This window comes from Bufo bufo, chromosome 2 (assembly GCF_905171765.1).
Source record: "Bufo bufo chromosome 2, aBufBuf1.1, whole genome shotgun sequence".
NCBI lineage: Eukaryota > Metazoa > Chordata > Amphibia > Anura > Bufonidae > Bufo > Bufo bufo.
This window is the reverse complement of record NC_053390.1, coordinates 454712837-454725326: the sequence shown is the minus strand read 5'-3', so window position 1 is coordinate 454725326 and position 12490 is coordinate 454712837. Positions and strand designations below refer to the sequence as shown.

Genomic DNA, 12490 nt, shown 5'->3' with positions numbered 1-12490 from the left:
ACACATTGTTCTATCGTCAGTAGTCATGCCCCCTACACCTCCCTTCTATATGTTAGCTAAGTGAAGCAAGTCCTGTGAAAGATTACAGAGCAAAGCATGCATGGTTCGGCTAGAAAACCCAACAGGAAGCTGATGAAAACAGGAAGTTCTGCATGTAAAGAAACTGCTCTGACACTTATGATTTCGAGAACAGGGAAAAGAAAGTGCTGAAAAACTGTCAATGATCTACATTGTGTCAGGGTGTTCAGGTTACAGGGGATTGCCCAGACTAGATGCCATAGTGCACATTTTCTGCTGACAGCAGGACTACTGTGGGTCTGCACAGTGGTTTGGGTGGGACAATGTTTTCATTTACTGACTACAAACACAGGTCTTAAAAATGGTTAGTGAACCGAAACACAAAGAATATGACATTATTTAATAGCTATTCATACTATAATGAAGAAGCGTTATACATATAAAGCTGAAAAAACCCTTTAATCAAGTTGGCTCAATGAACCTGCTCTGCAGACAGAACTGGACACTATTAGAAGACATGACGTGTGTTTCTCTGAAGCCCCTGCTAAAAGCAGCCATGCAACTGTGTCTGGGTTATATATTTGTATCTAGTAGAATTTCTGACATGTCTGGTGAGAGCAAAGGGGTAGAGGTTCACTGAACGGGTACATGGATGACGAGCCGGTCTATTTCTAATTCTAAGAACGGTTTATTTTTAGCACATCCTCTCAGTTTCTTTTATTTAAGGTAACACTATCATCAACATTGTGTATAATTTATATTGATGGTTAAACATAGCAGTAACCCACATGCCAACATGGCCCAAGACATGCAACCTGTCTGCAATTTCCCATTCGGCTGAATTCATCTCTAGACATAATGATTTTATTCTATGACATATTTTACACCAACTAATTATCTGAGATCATCAAGTTAAAGTCTAAAGGAACCTGTTAGATACCAGACCACAAATGCTTTCATATCTGATATAACACTGATGTATGTGCACCAGGAGAACATTATTATAATCATTTGGCAGGTGCACCCGTCATGCAGGTAAAACTGCATTGATTTACAGGTTTATGGGTGGCATAGCAGCTTCTCTGAGGCCCAACAACTAAGGGAGCCCATATCTATTCAGACATAAGGTGCAGTTAGTGGTAAAGTGTATATAAGGTACCAGGGGCATAGCTATAGGGGTTGCAGAAGTAGCAGTCACTTCCCGGCCCATGAGTCTGAGGGGGCCCAAAGACCCTTGTGGTGCATAAGAAGACACCGGTATTATAGAAAGTGCATGCTGGTCAAGTTATACCTCTGGCTGGAGGGAAGGGGTTAGGTCAAGAATTTGGCATGAGGGGGTGGAGGTGTGTTTCAATTTTTGACTCAGGCCGCACAAAGACTATATGCCTCCCAGCCCCCGGCCACAAAGCACTGAGGGAAGGGGGCACCAAGCTGAACTCTTGCACCAGGGCCCATAAGCCTTTAGCTACGCCCCTGTAAGGTGCCATGGAATATTTATTACGACCCTATTCTAAATTGTACTCTGAAGCCTCATGGTTACTTCTGCTGTTCTGCTGTACTTCTCCCTTCTGTGCACCATTACTTTTTATATTTTTCTTGTGCTGTGACAAGATTGGCCATAGACCTTACAGGGAAATTTCCCGATGGGCCGATGTCCAGGGGGCTGCCTGGGCCCTCCTTCTGGCCAGTGGAAGTTTTTTGAGATGCATTTTGTGCTGCTGGGGCAGTATTTTGTGATGGACTGTGGTATTTAGCTCTGTTGGGGCGGTATAATGTGCCGCAATATGATATTGCTGGCCCTGCCTTCCATCAATTTGGACCCGACTACAAAACGGGGCCACTTTTAGTATTTTTTCCAGGGGCACTTTAAGTTCCCAGTCTGCCCCTGGCTGTGACATCCCTACATTATTCCTGTACTGTGACATCATGTGTGCATTATACTTGTATGTGACATCACTGTTTGCATAATTTCAGTGCTGTAACGTAACTGAGTAGATTATCCCTGTACTGTGATATCACTCTGTGTATTATATCGATATTCTGACATCATTCTGTACTCTATTCCTATACTGTGACTTCACTGTGCACATTATTCCACTATTATTACATCATCATTATGCCTGTACTGTGACATCACTATGCATTATCTCTGTACTATAACATCAATGTGTGCATTAGCCCTGTACATTAGGGAGACCAATCATAAGCTTTTCTGAAAATGTTTCTGAAAGTGGTCGTGGTGGAATGGGGCCCCATTCCAAGTTTTTCTCTGGTCCCCATGGTTACTTGTTATGCCTCTGTACATACTGACAAATTGAAGCCAAATGCAGTTTAAATGATAAAGAGGTTGGTCATCAATATCAGATCGGCAGGGATCTGACCCTCGACACTTTGCCGATCAGCTGTTTGAAGAGTAACTTGTAGCAGTGATGCAGTGTAATTACAACTGACTGTGTCATTTGGTGGTGCAGGGATTTGGAACTCCACCGATCTGATAATGAAACTGAAGAATTGGACACTATAAGGCTCCATTCAGACGTCTGTAGAATGGGTCCGCATCCATTCCGCAATTATACGGAACGGGTGCGGACCCATTCATTCTATATGGGGCCGGAAGAGATGCGGAGGGCACACTATGTGCTCTCCGCATCCGCATTTCTGGAGTGCGGCCCCGATCTTCTGGTCTTCAGCTCCACAAGAAAATAGAGCATGTCTATCGAGGTGCCGGCTGGGTGTATTGCGGATCCGCAATTTGCGGATCAGCAATGCACTACGGACGTCTGAATGGAGCCTTATCCTTGTATCAATTTGAAAAGTGCCCTGAACTTCATTTTAGTACAGTCTCAGCTGCATTGCCTACCAAGCGTCTGCAGAGTGTGAACCCTAACTAAGGTAGTTTTACACTGCAGAATCTATCAGATGATTTTCGGGGGGGGGGAAGCCTGCTCGTGAGTGAAGGAGACCGCTTCATTTCCATGCAGCAATCAGTCCGTGTTTCATCCGTGAAGATATCCGTGAAGGAGCCGTGTTTGGTCCATGTGTCTGTTTTATGTCCTCATCCATATTCCACAGACACTGCTCAGCTGAAAATGAATTTCAAAAGCATTTGCTGTCAGTGAAAAACAGACCTAACACAGACCAAACACGGATGTTATCCGTGTTGTGTCTGTGATTTCTACAGGCCCGTAGACTTCAATGGGTGTGTTTGGTCTGCATCACGGACTAAAGTAGTGCATGTCTCTGTGATTTTTTTCACTGAGCCACAGTCAGTAAAAAAATGCTGGTGTGTGAACAAACATATTAAAGGCAAAAATTCTCACAAACACCTGTTGAAAATAAAGTTAAAGTTTAAAATAAAGTTTTGCTAAGGGGCCCTATGAGATTTGTGTACACTCCTGCACCTACTGGAGCTTCATGTAATCACAGATATACTCGATAATGTTGAGATGAGGGCTCTGTCGGGGCCATATGATCAGTTTCAGGACTTCTTGTTCTTCTATACACAGAAGATAGTTCATAATGACATTGGCTGTATGTTTGGGGTTGTTGTCCTGCTGCAGAATGAATTTGGAGCCAATCAGAGGCCTCCTTGATGGTATTGCATGATAGAAAAATATTTTTCTCTACTTCTACACCATTAAAGTGGTTGCGGCATCTCAGACTTTGATGGCATATCACACCCCTGAGACCTGCACCTATCTCCAGAACAGGCCCCTGAAAGTAAAGCAGAGCACACCGCGATTGTGCGGCCACACTCCATTGATTTCTAAGGGAGTTCCGAAAATAGCGAGTGAATGTGCTTGGCTATTTTTGGAAATAACATAGGAATAAATGGAGCCCACACCACGCAAGCCCGGCCACCGATCCATTCACTTCTATAGGACAGCCGGAGATAGCTCAGCCAGGGCTTGGCTATTTTCGCCAGTCCTAAAGAAATGAATGGAGGGTGGCCGTGCATGCGCAGCTGCTCTCCACTCACTTCAGAGGTCCCATTCTGAAGACCTGCAACTATCTAGAATTGGTGGCATATCCTAAGATGGGACAACCCCTTTAATTCTGACCACATTGATGACAGTAGACGCAGTGGTCCTTCAAGTAAACTTCTCACTTTCCTTCAAAATCAGAAGATGTCCAGCAGTGCCATCAGCTCAGAAATTATGAGATCCAGGTACATCCATCCACTCAATTATGCATGAAAACATAGGAACTGTGGTGTACAAAAATGCCAGCAGGTCCTCTCGGCTGTATATTTTTTTAATATTTAGCTGTAACAGAAGGTAGTTTGTTCCCCAAAGGGCCTTCAGAGCAGTACAATAATGACTGTCTGCAGGCAACAGTGAAGAATGGTGGAGGTTCCTTGCAAGTTTGAGGCTGCATTTTGGCAAATGGAGCAAATTAATTTGCCTCAACACTGAGAAACACAGGAAGATATTTATCCATCATGCCTCCCTATCCATCACCAGGGAGGCATCTGATTGGCTTCAGATTCATTCTACAGCAGGACAACAACTCCAAACATACAGACAATGTCATTAAGAACTATCTTCAGCGTAAAGAGCAAGAAGTTTTGGAAGTGATTATATGCCCCCACAGAGCCCTGATCTCAACATCATCCAATTTGTTTGGATTTACGTGAAGAGACAGAAGGATTTGAGCAAACCAACATCCACAGAAGATTTATGGTTAGTTTTCCATGTTGTTTGGAACAACATCAATGCCAAATTCCCTCAAAAACTGTGTGCAAGTGTACCTAGAAGAATTGATGGTGTTTTAAAAGGCAAGGGGTGGGCACACCAAATATTGATTTCATTGAGATTTGTCTATTCTTCGTTCACTTTGCACACCTCTATTCTTAAAAGCATTCTTAAACATTTATACAGTACTATATATATATATATATATATATAGTCAGGTCCATAAATATTGGGACATCGATGCAATTGTAACATTTTTGGCTCTATATACCACCACAATGGATTTGAAATGAAACAAACAAGATGTGCTTTAACTGCAGACTGTCAGCTTTAATTTGAGGGTATTTAAATCCAAATCAGGTAAACGGTGTAGAAATTACAACAGTTTGCATATGTGCCTCCCACTTGTTAAGGAACCAAAAGTAATAGGACAATTGGCTTCTCAGCTGTTCCATGGCCAGGTGTGTATTATTCCCTTATTTTCCCAATTACAATGAGCAGATAAAAGGTCCAGAGTTCATTTCAAGTCTGCTATTTGCATTTGGAATCTGTTGCTGTCAACTCTCAAGATGAGATCCAAAGAGCTGTCACTATCAGTGAAGCAAGCCATCATTAGGCTGAAAAACACAACAAACCCATCAGAGAGATAGCAAAAACATTAGGCATTGCCAAAACAACTGTTTGGGACATACTTAAAAAGAAGGAACGCACAGGTGAGCTCAGCAACACCAAAAGACCCGGAAGACCATGGAAAACAACTGTGGTGGATGACCAAATAATTCTTTCCCTGGTGAAGAAAACGCCCTTCACAACAGTTGGTCAGATCAAGAACACTCTCCAGGAGGTAGGTGTATGTGTGTCAAAGTCAACAATCAAGAGAAGACTTCACAAGAGTGAATACAGAGGGTTCACCACAATATGTACACCATTGGTGAGCCTCAAAAACAGGAAGGCCAGATTAGAGTTTGCCAAACGACATCTAAAAATGCCTTCACAGTTCTGGAACAACATCCTATGGACAGATGAGACCAAGATCAACTTGTACCAGAGTGATGGGAAGAGAAGAGTATGGAGACGGCAAGGAACTGCTCATGATCCTAAGCATACTACCTCATCAGTGAAGCATGGTGGTGGTAGTGTCATGGCGTGGGCATGTATGGCTGCCAATGGAACGGGTTCTCTTGTATTTATTGATGATGTGACTGCTGACAAAAGCAGCAGGATGAATTCTGAAGTGTTTCGGGCAATATCTGCTCCTATTCAGCCAAATGCTTCAGAACTCATTGGACAGCGCTTCACAGTGCAGATGGACAATGACCCAAAGCATACTGCAAAAGCAACCAAAGAGTTTTTTAAGGGAAAGGAGTGGAATGTTATGCAATCGCCAAGTCAATCACCTGACTTGAATCCGATTGAGCATGCATTTCACTTGCTGAAGACAAAACTGAAGGGAAAATGCCCCAAGAACAAGCAGGAACTGAAGACAGTTGCAGTAGAGCCCTGGCAGAGCATCACCAGGGATGAAACCCAGCGTCTGGTGATGTCTATGCGTTCCAGACTTCAGGCTGTAATTGACTGCAAAGGATTTGCAACCAAGTATTAAAAAGTGAAAGTTTGATTTATGATTATTATTCTGTCCCATTACTTTTGGTTCCTTAACAAGTGGCAGGCACATATACAAACTGCTGTAATTCCTACACCGTTCACCTGATTTGGATGTAAAAACACTCAAATTAAAGCTGACAGTCTGCAGTTAAAGTGCATCTTGTTCGTTTCATTTCAAATCCTTTGTGGTGGTGTATAGAGCCAAAAATGTTAAAATTGTGTTGATGTCCCAATATTTATGGACCTGACAATATTTATGGACCTTATGGATCATTTATGGTAGTGGTTTGCACATTAGTTTAGCGACAGTCAATAATGATTGACACTGTGAAAGAGCAGAGCAGACATAAAACCGCTAAAAGCATGACATGCCAATTGTACAGACTAAGGCCTCATGCACATGGCCTTGCTCGGCCGTGGCCATATTGCGGCCCGCAAATAGCTGGTCCACAATATGCGGGCATTGTCCATGTGCTCACTTGAATGGGTCCACTATCTGGAGCTGCATGTTCTATTTTTTTGCAGTGCGGACGGATCACGGACCCATTCAAGATGAATGGGTCTCAATCCATCCCAGCCGCGTGTGCATGAGGCCTAAAATGTATGAAGATGAGGATTATGTGAGTAGATCTAAAGTTTTATTACATGTAAAGTATGCCAAGAAGTGCCAGGTTTATAATGTCTGTGTGTGGAATGTCCTATTTCTGGAGCCAGACTGTGACTAAATATTCTAGAGAGATACTATGTGACCTTTTGGCTGTTACAAAATAAATGCAAGCTTGACTGAACTGGAAACGTCCGCAGTGCACAATGAGAGGGACTGCAGGTGACACTTGTGATTTCACATAACACATTACTCACTCAGCTTCAGGTCCCGGTGGATAATACCTTGGTGGTGCAAGAACTGAACCCCTTGTAATATCTGCTTCATATAGTATCGCACTTCAGGCTCTGTCAACAGTTTCCGTACCCTTAAGATATGTGCAAGAGACTGCAGAGGGAAAAGACAAAGAAAACTTACCTAAAATATTAAAATAGACAATGAAGAAAGTGGACAAAAGGAGAATACTTTAATAGTAAATGATATGTATGACTTTTACATTAAAACAATTACATAAACCTCATTATAGATTACCGAGGCCTCATGCCCGCGACTGTATCCGTTTTGCGGTCTCCAAATCACAGATCTGCAAAATATGGATGCGGTCCATGTGCTGTCTGCATTTTTTTGGGACCTATTAACTTAAATGGGTCCCTGGTCCCCTTTTTGAGGACATATTCTATCTTTTTCTGGAATGGACATATGGATGAGGAAAGCACATGGATGATCTGTGTAGTTTCTGCATGTCCATTCCACAAAAACATAGAACACGTCATATACTTGGCTGCAAAATATGGACCATGGATCCATTGAAGTCAATGGGTCCACAAAAGATGCGGAAACAACGTGGACAGTATCCGCATTTTGTGGATCTGCAATTTATCATGCTCTGAAAACATACTGGTGGGTTAATTGGCTGCCTATAAAATATGCTTTTATGTGTGTCTGAGAAGGGAAATTAGATTGTGAGGCCCACAATTACACACTGTGGATATTGCAGCAATGACTTATAGAAATACGGCAACTCATTTTTGCTGCATAAATTTCTGCAACATACAACGTGACACATATGAACATACCCCTAAGAAGAGAGCACCGTGAACCAGCTTTGTGATCCCACAACTGCTGTTATAGAGTACGTCCACCGGGCCAGAAAATAAAGTGGGAAAGTCTACAATGGCTGTGGATTCCACCCTCTGTGTTACAAAAGGTGAAATCCACAGTGGAGATCCGCAGCATAAATTGGCAGATTTCAAATTCACTGCACTTCAGTTTAGGGCTCATGCACACTGACATTTTTTCCACCCTTTTTTCACCGTTTTTTTGCAGCCTGTATGCAGAACCATTCACTTCATCGGGGCCGCAATAAAACAAAAATGACTGCATTCCGTGTCCGTATGTCCACATGGCCGTTCCGCAAAAAAACAGAACATGTCCTATTATTATCCACATTACAGACAAGGATGGGAGAGTTCTAATAGAGGCTGGCCATTCCGTTCCACAAAATTCGGAATGCACACGTCCGGTATCCATGTTTTGTGGATCCGCAATTTGTGGACTGCAAAACATCCAACGGTCATGTACATGAGCCCTTACCCTGTGCATCTTTTATGCAATGTGTGAATGAGATTTCTTAAAATGAAATCTGCTTTGCTGGTACTGTACAACTTGCACGGCACGCAGTATTTATGCCAGGTATGGACGCACTCTCAAAGTTTTCATTTACCTATGCCAGTGGCATATTAACCACAAGCTGTAGTATAAACTTTTTAAAATTATTAAATGTAATTAGAGGTGCTTACTTCTCTTGGTATTGATAGGGTGTAAGGATAGCTATCTAATTTTTAATTCTGCAAAGGTATACAAGAGGGTGGAGTGTACTTATAAAGTGTCACTCTCTACTACAAGAACTGATAACGCTGAACAGAACTGGAATAATACTGCAGGGACTTATGCGCAGTCGAGTCACATTATTATGACCACCAGATAATATCCAGAGTAACCACTGTGTGCAGCACAGACAGCAGTTAGACAGCCGGGAGTGACTCCTGGTAGTTTGTCACAGGTATCTGGAACCATGCTGACTGCAATGCATCCCACAGCTGTTAGAGGGTGTGTGGGGGAAAATCCATAGAACAAACAACGATTGAGGCGGTCCCACAGATACTCAATTGGGTTCAAGTCTGGAGAATTAGGCTGCATTCACACGTCCGTGGAACGCGGACCGAGAGATACCGGACTGGCATCTTGCTTAGTGCAGGAGCGCACGGCGTCATTAGTTGCTATGACGCCGTGTGCTTCCTGCTGCAGCCGCAGTACAGTAATACACTCGTATAGGGCATACGAGTGAGTGTATTACTGTACAGCGGCGGCAGCAGGAAGCGCACGGTGTCATAGCAACCAATGACGCCGTGCGCTCCTGCCCTAAGCAGGATGCCAGTCTGGTATCTCTCAGTCCGCGTTCCACAGACGTGTGAATGCAGCCTTAGGAGGCCAGGTAGTACTTGGAAGTCTTGGTCATACTCTTCTAGCCAATATCAGACGTTTCTAGCCATGTAACATGTCGCTGGAAGATCCCATCTGCGCCAGGGAAGACAATCAGCATGTAGGGGTGTACTGTTGTGGATATGAGACCTGCAAGGAAGAATTCATATCCAAAATCAGTTGAGAGTGCATTCCACATAGATGAGTGGTCCCAAAGAATGCCACAAAACATTCCCCAGACCATAATGCTGCCAACGCCAGCTTGTGTTCTTCCAGAAATGGTTGCACAGTGTTTGTTCTCTGATGTGTCTTGCCTGACATTCCAACACCCATCCGTTTGATGAAACAGAGAAGACAACCCTATGCCAATGAGTGGTGCTCCAATTTCAATACTTTCCACGAAAATTGAAGCCTTTTCTACAGATGCAACTTCATTAGCAGAGGTGCAGTGACCATCCATCTGCTTTGGAGCACCCTATGCAGTAGGGTTCACTGAACCGTTGTTTTAGACACATGTCTGATAGCCCCCTGGTTCACTCTGGCAGTGAGTTCCTCCACTGTAGCGTGTTAGTTCACCCTTGCACACCTTCGTGGTTGAAGTTCACCTCTCACATCAATGGCTCGTGGTGCTCCTCAGTTTTCACATCACTTACTCGTAATGGTGCCATTTGTCCACTCACGATACATTTTCACCACAGCAGCAAAGGAACAGTTCACAAACTGCGCAGTTTCAGAAATAATGCCACCCTTGGCCAAAAAGCCAGCAATCATTCCTTTTTGCAAGCCAGATAAATCTCCCCTTTTACGCATGACACCAATGAGGCATATGTGCAGACCTTATATACTCGTCAAGCCAACTCAAGACACGTGACCTCCTTCATGAGCTATGAGCTCCAACATTGAAACTATGAAGTGGTCATAATAATATGACTGGACTGTGTATGTGATAATAATCTGGCATTCTGTTTTTGAAGAATTATCAATTTACAACATATTTAATGCAGTCTTATGATCTGGACATATGATCACACAGCACCCATTACTAACATATATGTGTGATCCAGCCTAGCAAACCTTGTGTCTGCAGTATTCCATCGCCAAGTACATATACGTCTGGTCTTGAAAATGGTGGTAAAATCTCACAATGTTTCTATGTTTCAGTTGGCTGTGGAGTTCAATCTCTTTTTTAACCTAAAAAAAAAAGAAAGAAATAAAATGGAGGTGATGACCAGACATAAGCACGGACAGGGTGCAGACAGCATGTGATGCTGCTATGTGAGGATGCCCTTTGCTGTCCCTTTAAACGTAGCTAGCAACAAAATGTGTGGCATAAGGTTATTTTATACAGTGAATGGTGAAGAAAATCTGATGAAATGGCCAGCAAAAGCATGGTAACAGCAGACTTGTGCAATTCCTTACAGACATCAATGGGTATGACATTAGTCCTCACCCCTCCTCTTTGCGGTCGCACAATATTTCTGGTGTGAGAGATCATCTTCACTGCAAAGACTTGCCTGCTGGAGACATCTGTGCATTTGTAGCACCTGCCAAAGGCACCCTGCAAAGACATCAAATAATATTAGTGGAGTCATTAATGAGACATGCCAATACATCCAATTCATAGCTGACACATGACAGAGGCATCTCATTCCAGAAACTAAACTTCCTTCCAGAACCTGATTGTCAGCTGAGCTGCCCTCCTAAAGCTGTAATTAACATTTTACAGCAATCTGTCACTTTATAACACATTAACCCTTCCCCGGGACTCTCATGTAACCAACATTCAAAGAGTTGATCACCGGATGAAATTACCATACGGAATGGGTTTCAAAACAATATCTTATCATAGAAACAAAGGGGGAAATAAGAGATTCTGGACACATAGTAATAAGGAGATAAAGGTAATTCACCTGCAGTACAAACAACCAAACACATGGAGAATTTCCAAATAGCCATTCATATAATGGCAGTTTATAATAACAACAACAACACAATAATGTAATAACTATAGTAAACCATCATTCTAATAAACCATCTACGGCAAATGCAACTTATTGTTATGTGATTCTCATGGGAACGTAGACATTTACCTTTCCCAGTAGCTTCCCTCTCTTGTACAGGCTCCCAGATTCTGGATCTTCAATAATATAGTGTAATCTCTCTGGTTGCACATTGCCTGACACCTCCATGTCCTGATCATTTCCAGCCACGAAATCCTCCCAAAATCACGGGCAAAGGACAATCATCCAGCCACCAAAACACTTGAGCTCACCCATTGGAGGAGCTCAGCTGGGACAGAGCACTCTAGAGATGGGAGGAGAAGAGCAGAGGGAGGAGGAGGTGACGGAGAGAGAAGACAGGAGGGAGGGCAGGCAGCAGCATACAGCAACGCTTGCAAGAAGTAGTATGCTTATTGTAATGTGGCTGCTTTGTATGTATAAACTGTAAGTACATAAACATATTCCATTTTAATAATGAAGTTGCACCTGTTAAATCTACCTTATACGAGTGCTGCTTGGCACTCTTTTGAAGTGAAATCTCCATTGATTTCTGCAAAAAATAATTGTCTAATCAGACTACAACAATGAAATTTAGGGCAAGCACGCACACAAAAAACAATGATCTTTAATGTTATGACTAGAGATGAGCGAATCGAAGCTGACGAAGTGGAATTCGATCCGCATTTCAGGAATTATTCGATTCGCTCCGAATTTCCTCATGCTTCGTGGTAGCGAATCGCATTTTTTCCTAAAATGGCTGCTGCACATGTGAGGACATGGAACAAGGAATCCTGGGAAGGCTGGATCGCCCATAATGCCACGCATGCAGCCAATCAGCAGCCAGCCAGCCCTGTGATGTCGCAGCCCTATAAATACCCTCAGCCGTCTTGGATTCTGCCATTTACCAGTGTACTTAGTGCAGGGAGAGACATCAGCAGGCACTAGGGACAGTGCTAGGAAAGAGTTGATTGTAATGAAAAAACGATTTACGAGTGCAGGGAAAGATTATTCAAGGTGTAGGAAAAGGATAGGGAGGAATCATTCCGCAGCATTTATGTTTAACAGGGTTCAGTAGGGGAGGTTATAGC

At 43.1% G+C, this 12490-nt stretch overlaps 1 protein-coding gene across 2 annotated transcripts in view; it reads right to left on the bottom strand.

Moving 5' to 3' along the window:
• The window catches only part of LOC120989472 (serine/threonine-protein kinase PLK2-like), a 35985-nt gene extending 24283 nt beyond the window's left edge, over positions 1–11702 (bottom strand). For both annotated transcript variants that reach the window (XM_040417592.1, XM_040417593.1), the window contains exons 1-4: positions 11493–11702; positions 10853–10960; positions 10477–10593; positions 7179–7308 (exon numbers count right to left, since the gene is read on the bottom strand). In XM_040417592.1, the coding sequence (XP_040273526.1) occupies positions 7179–7308; positions 10477–10593; positions 10853–10960; positions 11493–11591 (454 nt within the window). In that variant the 5' untranslated portion in view covers positions 11592–11702. The remainder of the gene's footprint in view (positions 1–7178; positions 7309–10476; positions 10594–10852; positions 10961–11492) is intronic.
• Positions 11703–12490: the final 788 nt, after the last annotated feature.